This window comes from Oreochromis aureus, linkage group 4 (assembly GCF_013358895.1).
Source record: "Oreochromis aureus strain Israel breed Guangdong linkage group 4, ZZ_aureus, whole genome shotgun sequence".
In the NCBI taxonomy this organism is placed as follows: domain Eukaryota; kingdom Metazoa; phylum Chordata; class Actinopteri; order Cichliformes; family Cichlidae; genus Oreochromis; species Oreochromis aureus.
Genome location: NC_052945.1, coordinates 13,356,851 through 13,378,038, shown reverse-complemented (window position 1 = coordinate 13,378,038; position 21,188 = coordinate 13,356,851). Strand labels below are relative to the sequence as shown.

At 40.9% G+C, this 21,188-nt stretch overlaps 1 protein-coding gene across 1 annotated transcript; it reads left to right on the top strand.

Moving 5' to 3' along the window:
- Positions 1 to 6,454: 6,454 nt before the first annotated feature.
- Positions 6,455 to 10,998, top strand: atp5pd (ATP synthase peripheral stalk subunit d). Its single transcript, XM_031736554.2, has 6 exons — positions 6,455 to 6,548; positions 8,061 to 8,199; positions 8,519 to 8,615; positions 9,435 to 9,506; positions 9,817 to 9,879; positions 10,733 to 10,998. Exons 2-6 carry the CDS (start codon positions 8,078 to 8,080, stop codon positions 10,862 to 10,864), a joined length of 486 nt encoding a protein of 161 aa, XP_031592414.1. The 5' UTR covers positions 6,455 to 6,548; positions 8,061 to 8,077; the 3' UTR covers positions 10,865 to 10,998.
- The last annotated feature ends 10,190 nt before the right edge of the window (positions 10,999 to 21,188 follow it).

The following is a 21,188-nucleotide window of genomic DNA, read 5'->3' as shown; positions in this document are numbered from 1 at the left end:
CAAAGTTCAACATTTTTCTTTGTAACTAAGCTGTCCTCCTATCATTAACCATGTCAGTCTGTCTTGTCTGTGCAATCATTCAGTGTGAGTCGCTGCAGTCCAGAGCGGATTATTTATTATTCACAGTTATCCACATGTTCAGGTTATGTGAAATGCTACTAAGATTGTTTTGTTTTTGTTTTTGTTTTTGTTTTTTTAATAACCAGCATGAGCACCTCTATAAAAGTAGAGGTTTTGGCAGTTTTCTGGTGAGGAGCATTCAGGTGTATGCTAACACAATCTCACACTCTTCCCCAGCAAATTCACTCCAAGGTCAGGCAAAGCAATGCTCAGTGACACTGTAAAAAAAAACCAACCAAACAAACTAACAAAAACCAGGAAAAAGGAAAAAACGTATCAAGTGGTCCAAAGTCCACACCTCAACCCAACTGAAATGCTGTGCCGGGACCATAAGAGCTCACCCCATATTAACAAAGAATAATCTTTGTTAATATGGGGTGAGTAACAAAGATTATTCAGGCTCTAATTGGAAAATCAAAAAAAGCGAGGCTCTGATTGGGAGAGCCTCGCCTCTAAGGGGTTTAAGACTGATTTCACTGTGTGATGCATTACTGACTTACATGCATTCTGGTTTGCAGTATGTTGATGCTTTTGATGTTGGTGTGAAGTTTGAGATCATATTCAGCAGAAAGATTTGTTATCCCAGAGGCATCACCAGTTCATCCTCCCCCAATCTCTTTTTTTTTTTTTTTTTTTAACCTGTCCCGTTTGGTTCTTTTGCCATCAGAATTATTGTCTAAAGGCGAAGAAAGATGCCCAACGGATTTACTTTACCAAATGGACCATCCCAGCCTTGCCGTAATGGTCCATTTGATTCACCTTTATTGTTTATTTTATTTTCACTTGCTGAATACGGGACAGACTTGACTGGTGGAAAGAAAGGGAGAAAGAAAGAGGAAAGAAAACAGCTGAGAAGAGGGACGGGAAAAAGGGCAAAAACAAAACCAACAGAATAAGCAGACAAAAAATACATATATCGATCACCTGGATCACCTGTTGAGAAAGAAAAAAGAAAGCAAGCAGAAGAAAACGAGAGTAATAAACAAGATCACAATGATATATGGGAATATGACAGTAAATACTAAATATTAAACATTATTGTGCAGCACGTGAGATCGACAGTGCAGTGTGTGCTTTGAGGTAGGAGCCAAAAAGGGTGTAGTTTGTGTGTGTGATCACCCGTGTGTGCACCTGTGAGCATGAACGCGCTTGTTTTTAAAAGGTTCCTTCATCTAATGATCTGCTAGAGGGTGTGGGGGGCCACTGCCCCGACCTCCAGGGCATGAAGCAGGTATGGAGGAGATCAAAACTCCAGACATCCAGAGGCCCCCAGAACACAAGAGACCAAGGAAGACCAACAGAGGGGCAGCCGCGCCACTATCCCAGAAAGAGCTGAGGAGAGTCCCAGATGAGGGGTCACTCAGCAGCCGCGGAGCAGAAGCCGGGGGGGGCTGCAGTGACGTGCCCGTGAGCTCCGCCGGCAGCCAGCTGTGCCTGAGTGACCGAGCCCCGGGCCGAGGGCCGAGGCACCCCATCCCCGGTGGCCCGGCGAGCCCCAGGCTCCATGCCCGATAAGCAGCCGCCAAGGAGTGAGCCGGTGGGTACCTGGGCGCCACCCCGGACACAAAGAACCACCAACGCACCGATGTCTGAGGGCGTCTGCCACCGGCAGGGGAAGTGGTGGGGAGATGGGCCTCAAACCTTGGAGGGCCTGAGATGTCCCCAGAGAGGTGGCGTCCTGATACCCAACCTGACATATAGACACAGACAAACAGGCACACACAGATACAAACATCTATTCCCACCCTCATGCTCTCATATACAATTAGATCATATACAATCATATACAATCCCCCAATCTCTACTAAAGCGTCTTAATAAAAAAATGTAACAGTTGTAAAATAAAGTTTCTCATTTTACCAGTATTTTTTCTGGCAGTGTTTTGTTTTCAGGTCTTTGAAAGATATTAATTATTAGAAAAGCATCTGATTGGTCTATTTTGGCTTGAAATCAGGAAAAAATTAAACTAATTTCAATTTATTGCAAAAATTACCAAGTTCTTGGTTCATATCATTCAGCTCTTTAGAGTAAAGCTGGAAAAACTAGTAAAGCACATTCATGCCAAATTACAGCTATGTACTTGCATTTATTATCAGAATAATTCATTTTAGCATTGAATGTTATGTTTAGTTGATTTCTATTTATTTTTTCCTTATTTCTTTGCTTCATTGTACTGTTTGTCCTTCGTCCTTATTGGTTTTTCGCGATTGTTACACACGCCAAACAGCAGATGGCAATTTTAAGCCATATAGGCGGTTAAACTGTTTGACCGTCTTCCGTAAATGATGGAAGTGATACAAGAATAAATGTTAGAACAGGGTCAGAATCCGCAATTGACCTTACATTAGTGTCAGACTCATTGGCAGGTATTTGTTCATGGCAGGTACTGAAAGAGACAACTGTAGGCAGTGACCATTATCCTATAATGACAGAGATTGCGTTGATTATAGAGAAACAGGATATAAGGGGTTGAAGAAGTGGTGTTTTAGTGATGCTGACTGGGATACATTTAGAATAGTTAGTGATCAAGAAATGCAAAAGACTGATATGAATGTGGGGGTGGATGAGTTAAATTATTCTATTTGTGATAAAAAGGAAGGAAGGTAGAAGGAAGAAGAAGATTGTACCTTGGTGGACGATGAAGTGTGATAAAGTGATTAGACATCGAAATAAGGCTTTTAAGATATTAAAGAAGAATCACAATTTTCAGAATTTCATTGAATATAAAAGATTACAAGCTAAGGTAAAAAGAACCATTAAAAATGCAAAGAGGGACTTCTGGAGGGGGTTTTGTAATTCAGTGGGGAGGGAGACAAAAATACAGAACGTTTGGTCAATGATTAGAAGGATGAATTGTATGAAAATGGAGTATGGTTATCCAATCTTGAGGGATGGAGAGGTGACAGCAGTAAAAGATGAGAAAAAGGCAAATGTGTTGGCAAAAACTTTTGTTAACATCCACAGTTCAGGCAATGTTAGTGAGGAAGGGCGACGAGGAAGAGAAATGACAATTACAGAGAACAGAGACTTATTGGAACTGGTAGAGGATGCAGATGATTCATTAAATATTCCTTTTACAAAGACAGAACTACTTCGAGTACTCCAGAAATCTAAATTATCAGCACCAGGAAAAGATCAGGTATGCTATATCATGTTAAACCAACTCAGTGAGTCAGCTAAAGATCTTTTGTTAGAGTTGTATAACAGAGTTTGGGAGGGTGGGAAACTGCCACAAAGCTGGAAGGAGGCTGTGGTGGTGCCAATACGTAAACCAGGGAGGGATGACACAAACCCAGGAAATTTACAGGCCTATAGCTTTAACATCAAATGTCTGCAAAGTAATGGAACGAATGATAAATGAAAGATTAATATACTATATAGAAAGTAAAGGCTATATATCTAAACATCAAAGTGGGTTCAGAAGAGGGAGAAATACAATGGATCCGGTATTGTGTTCGGAACATGAACTCAGGAAAGCAGAAATAAATAAAGAGAGTGTAGTTGCAGTGTTTTCTGACATAGAAAAGGCTTACAATATAATGTGGAGAGAAGGCCTACTAATTAAAATCAGCAAATTGGGTATCAGGGGGCGGATGTACAGGTGGATAATGGATTTCTTAAATGGAAGACAAATACAAGTGAGGATTGGGAAGGTTTACTCTGAGAAGCTCTCAGTAGAAAATAGTACACCTCAAGGGAGCATACAGTGGCTTGCAAAAGTATTCGGCCACCTTGAACTTTTCCACATTTTGTCACATTACAGCCACAAACATGAATCAATTTTATTGGAATTCCAGGTGAAAGACCAATACAAAGTTGTGTACACGTGAGAAGTGGAACGAAAATCATACATGATTCCAAACATTTTTTACAAATAAATAACTGCAAAGTGGGGTGTGCGTAATTATTCAGCCCCCTGAGTCAATACTTTGTAGAACCACCTTTTGCTGCAGTTACAGCTGCCAGTCTTTTAGGGTATGTCTCTACCAGCTTTGCACATCTACAGACTGAAATCCTTGCCCATTCTTCTTTGCAAAACAGCTCCAGCTCAGTCAGATTAGATGGACAGCGTTTGTGAACAGCAGTTTTCAGATCTTGCCACAGATTCTCGATTGGATTTAGATCTGGACTTTGACTGGGCCATTCTAACACATGGATATGTTTTGTTTTAAACCATTCCATTGTTGCCCTGGCTTTATGTTTAGGGTCGTTGTCCTGCTGGAAGGTGAACCTCCGCCCCAGTCTCAAGTCTTTTGCAGACTCCAAGAGGTTTTCTTCCAAGATTGCCCTGTATTTGGCTCCATCCATCTTCCCATCAACTCTGACCAGCTTCCCTGTCCCTGCTGAAGAGAAGCACCCCCAGAGCATGATGCTGCCACCACCATATTTGACAGTGGGGATGGTGTGTTCAGAGTGATGTGCAGTGTTAGTTTTCCGCCACACATAGCGTGTTCCATTTTGGTCTCATCTGACCAGAGCACCTTCTTCCACATGTTTGCTGTGTCCCCCACATGGGTTGTGGCAAACAGCAAACGGGACTTCTTATGGTTTTCTGTTAACAATGGCTTTCTTCTTGCCACTCTTCCATAAAGGCCAAGTTTGTGCAGTGCACGACTAATAGTTGTCCTATGGACAGATTTCCCCACCTGAGCTGTAGATCTCTGCAGCTCGTCCAGAGTCACCATGGGCCTCTTGGCTGCATTTCTGATCAGCGCTCTCCTTGTTCGGCCTGTGAGTTTAGGTGGACGGCCTTGTCTTGGTAGGTTTACAGTTGCCCATACTCCTTCCATTTCTGAATGATGGCTTGAACAGTGCTCCGTGGGATGTTCAAGGCTTGGGAAATCTTTTGTAGCCTAAGCCTGCTTTAAATTTCTCAATAACTTTATCCCAGACCTGTCTGGTGTGTTCTTTGGACTTCATGGTGTTGTTGCTCCCAATATTCTCTTAGACAACCTCTGAGGCCATCACAGAGCAGCTGTATTTGTACTGACATTAGATTACACACAGGTGCACTCTATTTAGTCATTAGCACTCATCAGGCAATGTCTATGGGCAACTGACTGCACTCAGACCAAAGGGGGCTGAATAATTACGCACACCCCAGTTTGCAGTTATTTATTTGTAAAAAAATGTTTGGAATCATGTATGATTTTCGTTCCACTTCTCACGTGTACACCACTTTGTATTGGTCTTTCACCTGGAATTCCATTAAAATTGATTCATGTTTGTGGCTGTAATGTGACAAAATGTGGAAAAGTTCAAGGGGGCCGAATACTTTTGCAAGCCACTGTAGTGAGCCCTTTGTTATTTTCTTTGATGATAATGATGATGTGTTTAATGATATAGAGGGAGGGGTGGGATGTTCGCTTTTTGCTGATGATGGCGCAATATGGAAGAGAGGGAAAAATATAGAGCATATTGTAAGGAAACTGCAGGGAACAATTGGAAGAGTTGAAGAGTGGTCTTATAAGTGGGGTTTAAAATTTTCAGTTGAGAAGACCAAGATGATGTTTTTTACAAGGAAAAGAGTTGGTAAGGATGTCAAGCTTAAGTGTACGGTCAAGAATTAGAAAGGGTGAGTAAATTTAAGTTTCTTGGATTGTGGCTTGATGAAAGGGTAGCATGGGCTGCACACATTCAAAAAGTGGTGGACAAATGTAAAAAAGTATTGAATATAATGAGGTGTTTAGTTGGGAGGGGAGCGGACAGGACGTCTTTGAGGGCCACATACACTGGGTTGGTCAGATCGATACTGGATTATGGATGTGTAGCATATAACTCAGCAGCAGACACAACTCTGGTAAAGTTAGACCATGTTCAGTATCAGGCACTAAGACTTTGCACAGGTGCATTTAAAACAACTCCAACAGCAGCTTTACAGGTCGAGATGGGAGAGATCCCATTAGGAATGAGAAGAGAACAGCTCATACTTAATTAATGGGCAAATCTACAGGGCCACGGACAGGATCACCCAACACATGAAGTACTCAAACCTTGCTGGGAGAAAGAAAGGAGGGAAACGAAGAGCTTTGGATGGATTGTGGGAAGACGAGCAACAGAATTTAAACTGGATCAGTTAATAATTAGTCAAAGAGTACCGTTACCAGCAATACCTCCATGGATACTTCCTGATGCCACAGTAGACTTAACATTGTTGGACAAGAAGAATAAGGATAAGGCATTTATTTTAAACTCTCATACAGTACAGGCTTACATTGACCAATATTATAATCATGTTCAAATATATACAGACGCCTCAAAGAACACAGCCGGTCAAACTAATGTAGCAGTTGTGGTCCCGCCACCAACACTCCACACCAGTTGTTGGCGGTAATGCACCTTTCAGTTGTTTGCCAACTGCCGATAAAAAATGTAGAAGAAGAAGACAGTCTTCCGCTTCCTGTCGGCGGTCTGTCCCTGTGGAATTGGTATGTACATGAAGTTCAGATTTATCAAAACAAGGCTTAAAACTAATTGCCAGAGTCTAATCTTGGACAAATTATTCAAAGTTGTTCACAAAATGTTATAAAACGACAGCAACGTAGAAACTGTGTTTACTGCGTGTTATCCTCGGGATGCTTATGCTACTAATGTTTAGCTACGTTTTAAGTTCATTAGACTGAAGGCACATTGCGTTAGCTGTATAACATAAGTGTGCTGATGGGGACATTTTAATAAGAACAACAATAATAAATAAAAAAAATAATTTGTGAAGAAAATCTACCCTTTAATGGCTCTCACTGAGCAATAATTTACCCAGAAAGTTAAAGCAGCATCGTTAATGATTGTAAGGTGATAATCAGTATGAAAATTATCTTCAGACAACAATTACATTATTTTAATTAAAAACAAATAAATAAATATTAAAACGCCTTCTGTCCGGTCGCGCACCTTTGTGTTTCTGTGACATAAATCACAAGCCGATATTTTCCCTATGACATCACCGATTAGCCTCACCGACTTTCGGGTTTCCCTGCATGATGCTGTTCACCCAGTCAGTCTAACATGGGCAGCTGTATGCTTAGTGCTCATTCTCCATTTTTAGACAATGATCAGCTCGATGTGTTTTAAACATACCAGGATATTTTAAATATTCCCGAACACTTTCTTTGATGTGAGATTGGTCATCACTGCAACTATTACACATACACGTATCTGCACCCAGAGTGGGTGTCAGCCCATGTTACGCTGTCATTGTGACAGTCAACCCGGTTAACCTGTGACACACCTACACCTGGAATGCTTACCGAAAGTACCTCCTGTATCCTAGTCCTAATCTCTGTTCCTAAAATCTTACAAGGAAAAGTGGATAGGAGAATTTCTCAGGACTTAGGAAAAGAGAACAGCCTTACACTTGTCTCTCCATAACGATGTGACTCCGGATGTCCGCCGTGTTGAAACTACAATATGCAGAAGATGGACTACAAAACGCCTCAATGCATTCTAACCCCGTTGTTTTATGGGGTGATTTAAATGAAAAAGCCTGTGAAAAATATCCCTTCATTACAAAGGCTGGCATTTTAAAGAAGGAAGGACATTTAGGGTCAGATTTACTAATGTCTGCAGCAGCGCAGAGCCTTCTTTTGACGTTAAAAAGCTGCTGGATTTACTAAATGGCCTCAGTGTAAGTTTGTCACCTGAAAGTTGGGAACAGAAGTATTTGTAGGAGTTTCACTTTCAGGAGAAGAATGTTTAACTGAGTCAAGCAAATGTAAATATGTTTCTTATGAAAACCAGTATAAACTTTTTATGGAATACATTTATTTGTTTTCAGATTTTGTTTAGTATCTTTCTGATGACTGAAGTGTTGCATTAAAAGCAGCCAGCACAGGAATCCAAATTTAAAGCTGAAATTGTGACAGCTTCAGTCCCTGCGTTGTCTGTTTTACCAACACCAGTTAATCTGAAACACCGGTCTCCGGCCTTGTTGTCCCCTTCAGCTCACACATTCCTAAACATGGCTGGGAGACGAGCTGCGCTGAAGGCCATTGACTGGGCGGCTTTCGCAGAGAGGGTGCCGCCCAACCAGAGGACCATGTTCAACAACCTGAAGACACGAAGTGATGCCATCGCTGCCAAGTGTGTATTCAGTCTTCAAACCCTGCTCCAGCATTTGACACAGGCGCATTGCACCCATAAAATAGCCTAATGTGAAGTCACCAGCATGCTCTTCTTTGCCACCCGTGCCATACATGTTTGGTATTATTTCTTAGTATTTAGTTAACTGTAATTAACCTTATTTAGACCATTTCTGAATCTGTTATTGGCATTGTATGCTGAGTATGCCCAGAATACACCTGTGAAAGTGTACAGATTTTGTCAGTAGGGGCTTTTCTGTCATGTCTTGTCTGTTTACATGCATTGTGATGACAGTAAGTTAGCTGTTGTGTGTTCACAGACTCACCTCTCTACCCGAGAAACCTCCTGCTATTGACTGGAGCTACTACAGATCTGTTGTGGCTAAAGCAGGCATGGTGGATGAGTTTGAAAAGAAGGTAAGCCTGCCCTAAATGTACCGATTCAAAAGAAGTTGGGACCCCACGCAACATGCAAATAAACATAGAATGCAATGATTTGTAAATCTCATAAACTAATTTTTTATTCATAGTAAAACCTAGAAATGTGTTTGAAACATGTCAAATATGAAAAATCTACCACTTTTAATAAAAATATTACAATTATCATGTTTTACCACTGTGCAACAACGAGAGACCAGTTGGTGGAATTTTGGGACGATAATGTTTTTCCATTCTTGTTATTATGTCTGTTGATGGGTAAACCTCTGCCCACCTTTCCTTTTGAGATTCTGCCTATCTAAGCTGCTTTTTATATAACCAAGCATGCAACTGACCTGTTGCCAATTAACCTAATTAGTTACAAAATGAGATGTTTTATTAGCAACGAATTGCAAATGAAATATGATTTGCATTCTGTTGTTTACATTTTAAACAGCGTCCCAACATTTTTAGAATCGGGGTTGTAGTGCCTCTACAATAGCTTTAATGAAGAAATATGAAATGTTAACATCATATCAATATTAATGATATTTTCCAGTTACAGGCTTTTGGCAAAATAATCATACATTTTAATTTGCACAATTTTTTTCAGCATTTTTTTAAAGTTTCAACCAAAACAGCAGCCAGATTCAGTTTAGTTACAGTTTTTAACAGGGGTTAGAAACATTTGAACCATTGCTTTAAAATACTGGGAAAAAATTAGGCAAAACAGCAGCTGTGCTTTGTGTATTTTGCGTACTTGTGGCCTTTTTTCCAGTTACTTGAATGTATAAATCTTATATTTGATGTGTCCCACAGTTCGGTGCCTTGAAGGTCCCGGAGCCTGTAGACACTCAGACAACAGTTATAAATGGTCAGGAGGAGGAAGCGGTGAGTGCCTCTGTTTGAAGATGGTGGATATAAGAATGCGTGTCCCATCCTGAACATAAAGCTGCGAAGGACAAAATCCAAAGTTTAATTTTGAAAAATAAAAAATTTCAAGCACAACATAATCACGGATAATGAACATGCACATGAATGAGTCTTTTCAGTATTAGTTTACAGCAGTTAGTGAGCCATTTATGTTAAAATACTATCCAGAATTTGGTTAGTCAATTTATTTTATATTCTCTGCAACTTATTATTTTTAATATATTGCTAAACTTCATGAAACGTCTTGTAATGTTTACTTGTCTTCCAGAACAAAACAGCCTCTGCCTACGTTGAAGCATCCAAGGCTCGTATCGCTCAGTATGAAAAAGAGGTAAGCCTTATACTTTTCATTTGTTATTTTTGGAGTGTTTTTTTTTTTTAAAGTGAAATTTAACTTTTGCAACACAATCTTCCCTTAAGCTCAAACATCAGGCTATTTTCCAATAGCACCTACTGGATTTGACTTGGTTTTTAAGGTTTTGCATTAGGTGTTAGTACCTGGCAGCAGTCTGTCAGGAGCTGGAGCGGAAACACAGGAAGCGATGACGGGATTTTCACTTGCCTCAGGGGTCCAGAAAACATTTGCCACACCCGAGACAACAGGTGACTGCAGATAAAGTGCACTGGGGCGCAGAGCGTTAACGTCACAGAAGTAATTAGCAGAAAAGGTAGTTTGGAGCTCCACCTGTTTGAGGCGAAGGGCAGGCTTCAGATACTCTGTAATCATTATAGTATTTATCCGAGTTGCACTGGCAGCCTCCGCTCCCGCCTCAACACTTTTACTCCCAGAGGTACCAACTGTGTGAGGCTTCTGTATACGTGTCTCCACCAACTCTGACAGCCACACTTGGCACGCATTCAGAGGTAGAGGAATATTAAATAAATTGGCAATCAACAACAAATCTCCCTATGTACATCGATTCAGATTGTCAGTGATGCTGTGCACACTAAGAACATTTGCATAAGCTGCTCTTCTTTTTTCTTCACTCTGTATGTATCAGATTCAGGTGGATATTCAGTAGCACCCAGTCCTTCTGAGTATCAGGTGTTCTTGGAAAATTGGCAGCACATTTTATTCTGAAGGAGAGAAAAATCTGTGGCGACATTTCCACTTAAGCCCTAGTAGGGTTTATTAGAGCCATGTTTTTTTTCTTTTTCCTGATCATCTCTTCTTCCTTTCCCAGCTGGAAAAATTCAAGAACATGATCCCATTTGACCAGATGACGATTGAAGACCTGAATGACACATTCCCAGAAACAAAGCTGGACAAAGAAAAACATCCTTATTGGCCACACAAGCCCATTGCTGATCTGTAAATTCACCACACTATCTAAATTCCATATGCTGAGGAAAGATCTGTCTATAAGTCTGTATATCAACTTCTCAAGAAATGAAAGCATCGTGTGTCTTATTTCTTTGTAACTTGGCGTAATTAAATCCTGAAATCGTGGCTCCTCTGTCTTGTTTTTTGTGGTCATCAAATAGCGTCAAAGTTCATCAGTGTTCACAGACCCATTATAAACAACCTCTCAGATCCCTCGCAGGCAAACAACTGTTATTTTATTACAGGATTTCTTCCCAGGCGTCATGAACTCAACTTGATACCTTTGACTGTGTTTTCTTTCTAAATTTGGTATGAAATATCGCCCGGCTCTCACTGAAAACTCGACCCTTGTGGATACAGTTTTTAAGCACACACTCGGCCAAGTCACACTCAGCAGAAAGAAGAGTACAGTTTCCCTCTTTCGTGGGGTCGGTGTTGCCTTTGGGGAACCCGCAATGCCTCGTCTTTGTCAGTTTTCCGCATCAGAAAGGCAGACGCAGCTCTTCCTCGTTGTATATTTACTTCTGTGTGTAGCTAGGTAATGCCTCGATGTATGAGTACATGCTATACACTGTTACATTAGACAGAGTCAAGCAATCCATCAGTTTGTGGACAGCGATGTCTGCAGAAGAAATGATCATCCAACCCTTTTATTATGCAGTGTCAGTCTTGTTCAGGCTTTGTTATGACTACAGTATAAATCCACATTTCACCACAGATGGAAATACGAGCAGTCTCCCTGGGACTGGAGAGAGACTTTAAACATAAAGCCCGCTTTCTGTGCTCTCACTGCACTATTATTATGGCTTTGGTTTGTGGCTTAATGTTGTATGTAACTCGGTCCATCACTGCAGGCTTAATGGCGATAAGTACGGGAATGTACCCCAACCTCGACACTATCATTGTCTAAGGACAGAAAGCTGCTGCATTAAGAGGAACCTGCAGGGGGCGACATTGGGCTGAAAAAGCATAATCAAGCGAGTCAAACCCACGGAGTTCAGCCATGAAACAAAGAGTAAAAACATTGCTGTACCAGTGTTTTTGCCTGTTTAAGCCTATTTTACTATGAAATCAGGACATTTTCTCAACCATGGCCAACTGTTGGCAAACCTCTACGAGTAATTCAAGTACATTTATAAAGCACCTTTTACAGACAAGGTCACAAGGTGCTTGACACCTAAAAGGATACACAAAAGGAAAACAATAAAACATATATTAAGGAACACACATGACCAAAAGAATGCCTTAAGCATAAAATAATTACGAGGCACCAGCAGTAACCTGCGCTCCAAAGACGTAACAAACAACTTGGAAGAGTAGGTCAGTAAAAGTTTGGAGAAGGTCTGTGGTGTCTTAACCATTCAAAGCTTTGAGAATTAAAACAAGAACTCCAAAGCTAAGAGGAAGCAGAGTGAAGATACTCTAAAATATGAGAGAGATGAAATCCCTAGCTGCATTTTAGACAGACTGCAACTGATCTAAAGATGATTTTTCACGACATAGGAGCATGAACAATTTCTCCAATTCCACCTTGGAAACAATTCATCTTATCTCAGCAGTGTCCCTGAGATGAAAAGATCAAGTCAGCTTCCTGACATGAAAGCCTTAAAGGCAGCTAACTGTCCAAGATAACCCCCAGTGTTACACAAGATTTTAATCTACAGAAGATCTCGCAGATCCGAGGTATTGTTTGATCTTTGGGATGAAATATCTGAGCTACTGTTTAGTCAGAAATGTAACTGTGGAAAATGAGCTTTTAGCCAACACTTGATGGCAGTCTAATATGTCTTTAGATCTGCAAGTTTAGAAATCTGGTTAGGTGGGAAAGAGCAGAACAGCTGGATGCCATCTGCATACAAGTGATTTAAAAATTTGCAACTACTTGTATAAGAGGTAACATGTAGTATGGGTCCCTAAAGAGTGTGATCCTTTACAGTACGGTGAGCATCAGCAATTCTTTTCATTGACTTAAAGAGTAATGCCAAACAGTAATATAAGACTGGCAAAATTGCATGCAGATAGATTGCACAATAAAAGGAGATTCATGAGGATTTTAATTCTAAACAGAAAGCAACAAAAAATGGTAAGCAGACTGCATTTATGCTTCTAGTCTAACTCGACCACTCAAAGCTCTCAGAGCCACAATCACCCACTTTGACGTGTTGACTGGAGGAGCTGGGAATCAAACCAAACTTCTAATATATGGAAACCGCGGTCTGTCTTCTCCTGAATATTGAACAAATATGTTAAAACGATTCAATTTAAAGATAAAATGAAGAGTAAGATTAACATTTCGGCCTTCAAAAACTAGAAATGGAAATCTTCAGCCAGCTTCACATTTTTAGCAGAGTGGGCTCCCGTGGCCTCATCAGTCCACTCTGATTTCTCCCAGTAAGACATTCCACAGTGGAGCGGTGATAATCCTCCCAAAATCTACACAGCATGTCACACCACAGAGCGCTCGTCTCTTCAGTCTGCGACTGGGCAAACTCGACGTGACGGTGCCGCCACCTGCGCATACAGCCTCGACACAGCTTTCTGGAGTAGATACCAAAGAGTGAGACTGAAAAAGAGAAGGAAAGTGAAACAGTCTGAAAAAAAGTCTGTGGGGATAAATTGTTGGCAAAAACAAAGCAGGGGGAAAAACAAAAACAGGCTTTTTTTTTCTGTTGATAAATGAGACCACAAACATATGTGTTTTATCCCCTCTCGGTCTGTAACTCTGTGTTCTTATTTTTCTGCTCTGCAGTGCAACACAACAGGTTCCCCGACTGTGATTAATGGTCAGTGGGAGTCACCTGTGCTAAGCTACTATGTGAAACAGCTACACACATATGCAAGTGTGAGTGCATGACCCCCTGTAGTTATACTTTCCCTTGCCTCAGCCATTCTTTTCCCAGCTGACCATTCAGCTGTTGCCAACACTTGTCTGCTTATTAACTGTTGCCACAGCTCAGGACTCGGCACACTGTTTTACAGCCAGTAATGATTTTAATGAAATCCCTCTGCTCCCTTGTGGCGTGTTACCTAGAATACAGAGTATAACATGTTTCAACAACAATGTGTATTAAAAAACTGAGCCAAGATGAATTGGAGGACATAATCTTGGTGTCAAAAGAAAATATCTTAAACATCCAGAGTGCTGTCCAAAAGTCTTGGGTCACCCCTCCTTTCTTTATATTGTAAATGTGAAAATACGAGCAGCCATGTATTGAAACGTGCAAACAGGTCAAAATACAGCATATAGGACAATCATATCAATTCTATAAATAAAAAAGACAATTCTTGTACAATTCTAACAAACCTCAAAGTTAATATTGGGTTTGACCTTTGTTATTCAGTATCTTGTTTTTCTCATTCTGAAAAATGAAGTCATTGTGAATCTGATGCTTCAGTTCTTTTCCTATTTCTTAAGAAAATCACTTTCAGATATAGTTCATTGACTGCAGATATTTTTTTAGGCCTGCCACTTTTACAGTTTCTTCAATTTTTTTAATGTAGCTGTTTGGGAATCATTTTTGGGTGGCAAAAATGCAAAAAAAACAGAGAAACAAACAAAAAATGATCATTAGTTGTAGATTAAGTTTGAAAATTAGGGAAGAATTAGTTGTTTTGCAACAGGCTGTTAGCAACAAAGTGCTTTAAAATGCAATTTTCCTAAGTTGCCTTTTATATGTAGACACAACACTGGTTGGACTTTTGAGATTGGTGCCTTTTTATGCTTAAACAAGTCATAGACCAACGTTAAGTGGCTTCAAATAGTCAGGTACAAGGACTGGCTTGAAAATGAGTGAAAAAGGATTTGATCTCCAACAAAAAACTACAAGCCTGGAGAACTGTTATAACTCAAGAACACTTTAAAATATTACAATAAAGTGTGGCTCCTTGAAAACAAAAAAGAAAAGAAGGGGTGGCTACGCAATTTTGCACAGTATTGTAGAAACCTTGGATCCAAGGACTTTGGCATGGTTATTGCTATTGTTTGACACAAATAGTAGCAATGGAGCATTAGTCGATGAGGGTGGAAACATGTTTATTTGTTACCTCGCTAAATGTGACTTTTGCCACATTCATTTCTTGGTTTGTTCAGTGTTGTTGACATATTACTCTGAATTGTGTTAGCTTCAGAAACTGTCTCGCTGTCCGGACAAACAGTAATGTTTGTATATTAAACACAGGGAGGATGCACCTAGACCCTCTTTAGTGCCGTTGTCCCCCATTCAGAATCGATCCATCATTCTGTCCTCAGAGCAAACAGCTCACATCCGCTCCTGTGTAAAAATCTAAGTGTTCACTTCCTACCTATCCTTCACACAACCTATTATAGCCCTCATTTGGACATCCATCAAATGTCACATGTTCAATTACGCAATCTATCACGCTCTGCACTTGCGCCACCATGGGCTGATGATCTTTGTCATGCTACAATGCCCTAAAATGTGTGTTTCCTTTGGAGGCTAGAGGGCATGGCCCCGTCTACTCCAGAATTTAATGGCTGAATTTAGGCAGGAACCTTTTTTTTTCTCCACCTATCCAAAGGCCACAGCTCTGGTCAGAGGTCAAAGTGGGTTGGCCCAGTTACCAAGGAGGAGTCAACCAACAGGGCAAAGCAACTGGTGCTCACTGGGCTGTGCAAACAGGAGATCTTCCTCTCTGACCGATGCATCTGACAGGCCTGAGAGCAATGGGGCCTGAGCAGGTCACATTATCACAATTAGAAAAGAAGCAAGTGCTGATGAATGACAGGTTGTATAGAGCACACAACAACACGCTCATTCAACGGCAAGATTAAGTCAGGGTAGGTGTAGCGACAGGATGGGCTTTTGTCATTCAGATCTGTGAATATTTCTATAATGTTCCAGTTACAATGTATCGCATCATTAAATGAAAGAAAGCAGGACCATGTTCTTATTAACTTGATCCAAAACATGCTCCTTCTAGCCAGTTCAAAGTGAAGCTTCATATCTATAAATCCAAAGCTTGTGTTGTTTTGTGTTTGCAAGAAAATATCAGTTCAGGGAGTTTCATCAACTTTCTAGGGGCTGCAAATAGTTCACGGCACGGTGACATCATGAGAAAGTTGTACCCCTGTTGACAAGTCCTGCTGTTGCCATGGGGCTGCTGGAAATGGCACTGTGGATCCCAGTAAATGAAGGTCGCTGGGGGAGGGGATGTGACGGCAAGCAAATAAAAGTGCCATTTGCTGCATGTTTGCTTGACGTCCTCCGAGCCAAAATCTGCTCCCTTATTGGGCCGCCGAGCATTGTGGGGGGAACTCAGAGTTGCTCCTTGCAGCGGGACCCCCCACTCTGGAGGACACTGGCATGTTTGCCGAGGGAACGGGGCACCTCCACGCTGCCTCTGGGACCCATGTGAGCTGACAGCAGCCGCACAGTCACTCATTGAGAAAGAGGACGGTTTAGGACAAAAGGCTGTCTTGTAGGAGCAGGCTGCAGCACTAAATCACCATTCACACAAACAGAAATAATTAGTCATAATACAGACATCAGCCAAGAGGGAGTCATCTACATGATAAAACATAGCAGTCTGGCGTTTTTCTATCACATGCATGAACTCTATTTTCATCAGCAGACTTTGGCCAGTGCTACTCTGTATTTTAGTCTGGATGTGATCCCAAAACTTGTCTGCCAACTAGAAGATGGAGCGAAACCTTGTCTTGACAGGCTACCATCAGCCAAAACTAACCTACGGTGATCTCCAAACCATCTGATGAAGACAGCGTCTGGTTTGCTTAATGCATACTACACATTTAGTACGTTGGAACACGTTATTTCCCAATCCTCTTTGATACCTGATACTGAGACATGCAGGGCCATGCTCTGACCCTGCAGTTGCATTTTGCTATAGACACCCAACACCCTAGTCTTTAATCCTGCCATGCGGCCTTGTTGGGGGAGGTGACTGCAAGGAATTTTATGACTGGGAAACTCATGACCCACTGGGGATTAATAATCATGCAGGGAGGGGCTTTAACAGCTTGTTGAACCCCTTTTTCTAAGGTTTCATTTCTGTGTGTCTTGAAGTGGGATTACAATCATGCACAACAATGCAGAGTGCAGCAAAACTAAGCAATTTATTCTGTTCATCAATATAAGCAAAGAGGTTAGACCAGGAGTGAGAACTCGTTTACAGTGGGCCACATACAGCCCGGTTTCATCTGAAGTGCGCTGGAACAGTAAGGCTATTGCCCAACAAGCTATTAAAAAACCTGCTTCCCTTAGTTTAAGTGCTAACATGTAAAATATGTTTAACTACACATACAGTCCCTGGGATATCTTTAAAAAGACGAAGCATGTGTTTAGCAATATGTCTCAGTTTTTCCACATAATGAAGAAATGCTGCAGTAGCAGGCTGCAGTGTGGCTCTCTGGGCTTACACTGGGGGAAAAATGGACTTTATTTACTAAAAAGTGAAATAAATTATCAGTAAATTCACAGATTTTTTTTTTTTACTGTGTAACAAATAAAAATCTATTGTAAATAGTGAAAAAAAGATAAATTTAAACTGAATACTGACAATTACAAAATAACTTTTTTATTTTGTTTTTTGTTTGTTTCTTTGTCATCTGACAGGCCACGGGTTCTTTCTTTATCAATACAAAGACTTTAATGAAAATACAGTTAAAAGTATAAACTTTGTGCTTTGAAATTTCCACGTTTTTCAAATTGAGTGGGCCAGATTAGTTCATTTGGTGGGCAGGTTCTGGACCGCAGGCCGTATGTTTGTCAAAAAGGACCCCTAAAGTAGAACCTTTGTGCCACTGTGACCACTGCAAGAACAGTGAGTACAAATGCAATTTAGACTAAATACATGAAAGCACTTACATAAAAGTGCTTTACACAACATCCACCCACTCATACAATCACTTTTTTACTACATCTATGTGCTTTCTATCTAACATTCACACTTATGTGAATGAGTCAGTGAAAAAGGGGCAACTCAGACTTCAGTATATTGCCCAAGGATACTTTGGTATGGAGACTGGAGTGCCAGGGATCAAACCACCAACCTCTGGTTAGTTGATGATCTGTGTTACCTCTATGGCACATATAAAGGAACTGTCTAAACAAGTCAGAAACTGAACTGTGAGATTTCAGAAAGATGAGAGACATCATAAATGAAGCAGTAAGACACAACTTAAACACAAACTATCAGATATCCTTGAAAGCAGCCACACACACATTTCTTGATTTATGTAACCTTGCACTGAAGAGATGAATTCTCAGGCACACCAGAAGTCAACCTGTGCAGTGTCCACGAGGAAAACCAGAGCTCACGGCACAGATTCAATTTTGTAAGATACAATGAAAAGGAGATTGATGAACAGCACAAGGTAAATTTTCCAACATGATAAATATCCCACTCAAATAATCACAGAAGAAAAAAGTTTCAAAGAAGATAAAAATTGCCTGACATTGGGGCAGCTGGGGCTCAGGAGGTAGAGCTGGTTGTCTACTAACCAGAAGATGGTTCGATCCCTGGTGTCTCTAGTTTGCATGCTGAAGCATCCTTGGGCAACATACTGAACACCGAGCTGCCCCTGACGCTTCCATCCGAGTGTGAGTGTTTGTGTGAATGTTAGGCAAAATGGTTAGGCACAGAAAAAAAAGTTCTTGTAAAAATGTGTGTGTGAAAGGGTGAATGAACCTTGCAGGAAGAATGGAGTAGAAAACCACTATATAAGTGCAGTATATTTACTATGGAGCAGCATTTTAAACTAGTTAGTAGAGAAGGAAAACCCATCCAGCAAAGGCCAGCTGTCAAAAACAAGGCAGTCGAAACAAATGTACAATTTTAGAAAACACAGAGCTGAGCTGTAATTTTGTATAATAAACATACATCTACAATCCATAAACTGAAGTCAGTTCTGCCTCATCAAATACAAGGAACACTAAACAATATAAAAGGCATAATAATATTCCACATGACTAATAAACAGAAAAAAGGGCAAATTTAAAATGGATTTAAAATCGTATAAACTATGTTCACCATGTACATGTGACTGCATTACAGAAGTGTCACGGCAGATTTGTGTCAGCTTGGAGGCGTTGGGACTGCAGCTGCAGAGTAAGTTGTGGCTCAGTGTGGGTGGCAGCTATCTGGCCACTGGGGCGGTGTGTTTATGTGTGCTGGGGTTAGAGCCACGTGCACAGTGGAGGCATACACACTAACACACTAGCACACACACGCACACACACATCCATGCAAACAGAAAAACCACAGAGACTCTATTGATTCCGGCTAATCAAGGCGGCGGTGCGTTGGGGGTTGCCGCGCATGCATGTGTGTGTGAAGTCAACACATTCCCCACATTCCAGCACTTCCCAAAGAGGCACCGAAATATTAACCACTACACGAAACTCAGAAACTCGGCCTCATCCTACTGCAGGGGTTCTCCTGCTCTTTAACTTTCCTTCTGACTTTGCACCCTGGCTGCAGTTTCAACAGCAGTTTTTTTTTCCTTCTTTTTAAAAAAATTCCACCCACAAGATGACCATGCAGTGACTTCTGGCTGAATCACGCAGACAGCACAATGGCTCCACATATTTATGTCTGGTCGAGACTGATCCTTCTCAACTGGTAATACAACAAAATCTGACCTCGCCCATGAAGGTTTAACCGATTGCATGTGTGCAATGCATTAATTGAATGCACGCCCTCGTGACACGAGAGCCTCTGAAGAACTGCTCACCAGCTGGCTACACTGACTGGAAAATATACACGATGATCATCATAATTGTATTTATATTGTTGATAGCTTTTTTCTTTTCTTTCTTTCTTTTCTTTTTTTTTTTTGCAAAGCTGCTTCACTAATGTATAATCAAACACTTTTTTGATTTAAGCCATCCCGTGGAACTTTGCACCCTGGCCTGATATTGGTTAATCTGTGATTTTTCCCCTTTAATTAATTGTTTAGCTTTTAAAGGATAAGAAACATTGTATATTAGAAAGAAAGAAAGAAAGAAAGAAAGAAAGAAAGAAAGAAAGAAAGAAAGAAAGAAAGAAAGAAAGAAAGAATGAATGAATGAATGAATGAATGAATGAATGAATGAATGAAAGAAAGAAAGAAAGAAAGAAAGAAAGAAAGAAAGAAAGAAAGAAAGAAAGAAAGAAAGAAAGAAAGAATCCATTCCAAATTATACAAACTCTGAAAATAGCCTCATAAAACACAGGATGTGTACAGCTTGCCTGGTATAGATACTTATATGAAATTTAATAAAGGGTACACAACACAGCAGTCATGTAGAGATATAAGTGTGCACAGGAAACACCTGAACACTCTGTGTGTTAGTTACCTGAAGTGAAAATGCCGTTTGGCCCGAGAGAAAGGAGAGAGGGTTCTTTTGAGAACCAGTGAAGGACCCAGCAGTCAAACAATACCCACTTACCCTCCTCTTCCTCCTGCTCCTCTAACTCCATGGCTCCTGGTCTTAAAGCCAGAGCAAAAAAATGTTCACAGTAAGGAATCATTACCATAGAAACTCTGTTTGCATTTCCCAGTGAGCAATTCCAGGACCTCTGGCTTTTTAGCTGGAATCCAGACATTCATTTCAATGGGCAGTGCTGTCTGGAAAAGCTATTGTCCGTGTGGGGCACCTTACTGAAAGACATTCTAGGTACATTTCCGTTTAAAGTGAAAAGTCAGACAAAAGGAACCTTGGCCATGAACTGGATGTCATCTCAACAGGCTTGGCTCACAGGCAGCATCAGCTGGTGCTGCACAGCTACAAGTTCCAATATTCTGATTCTTCGTGTTTTATTTAGAGGTGATGAAAATGAAAGGCTTTCATTTAAATGTGGAGCCTGAGCCGAGCTGTGCACGTCATTCAAAATTAGCGTGGTCGGAGAGAGCGACTTTATGCTGCGTGCCCCGTCACAGGGTTGTATTCAGGTTTGTCTTCAGTCGTCTCTCCCATACTAGACTGCTGCGCTGGAACAAAGGGGCCTTTCACGTTGACCTTGACACACAGCCACCCCATCACCACAGGAACCAGTGCAGAGGAATCCACCCCAACTCTCTGATATCAATCTCTCTGTACCCCTGGCAGAGTCTCAGCTCAAGGCTGAGGTGAAGAGGCTAATACACATCGTATGACTGTGTTTTCATTCCAATGGAGAATCAGGTGAAAATGAAACTCTCTTTAACATCTTTGTGAATATTGTTTGAGCTACTTCGACCCACCATGTTTCTTTAAAATTGCAGCATTTAGGCTCAGAGCACTATTGTGTCCCTAAATTAGGTTTATTATGGCCAAAATGATTGAATATTATCAATGAGGGTTATTTTCTAATAA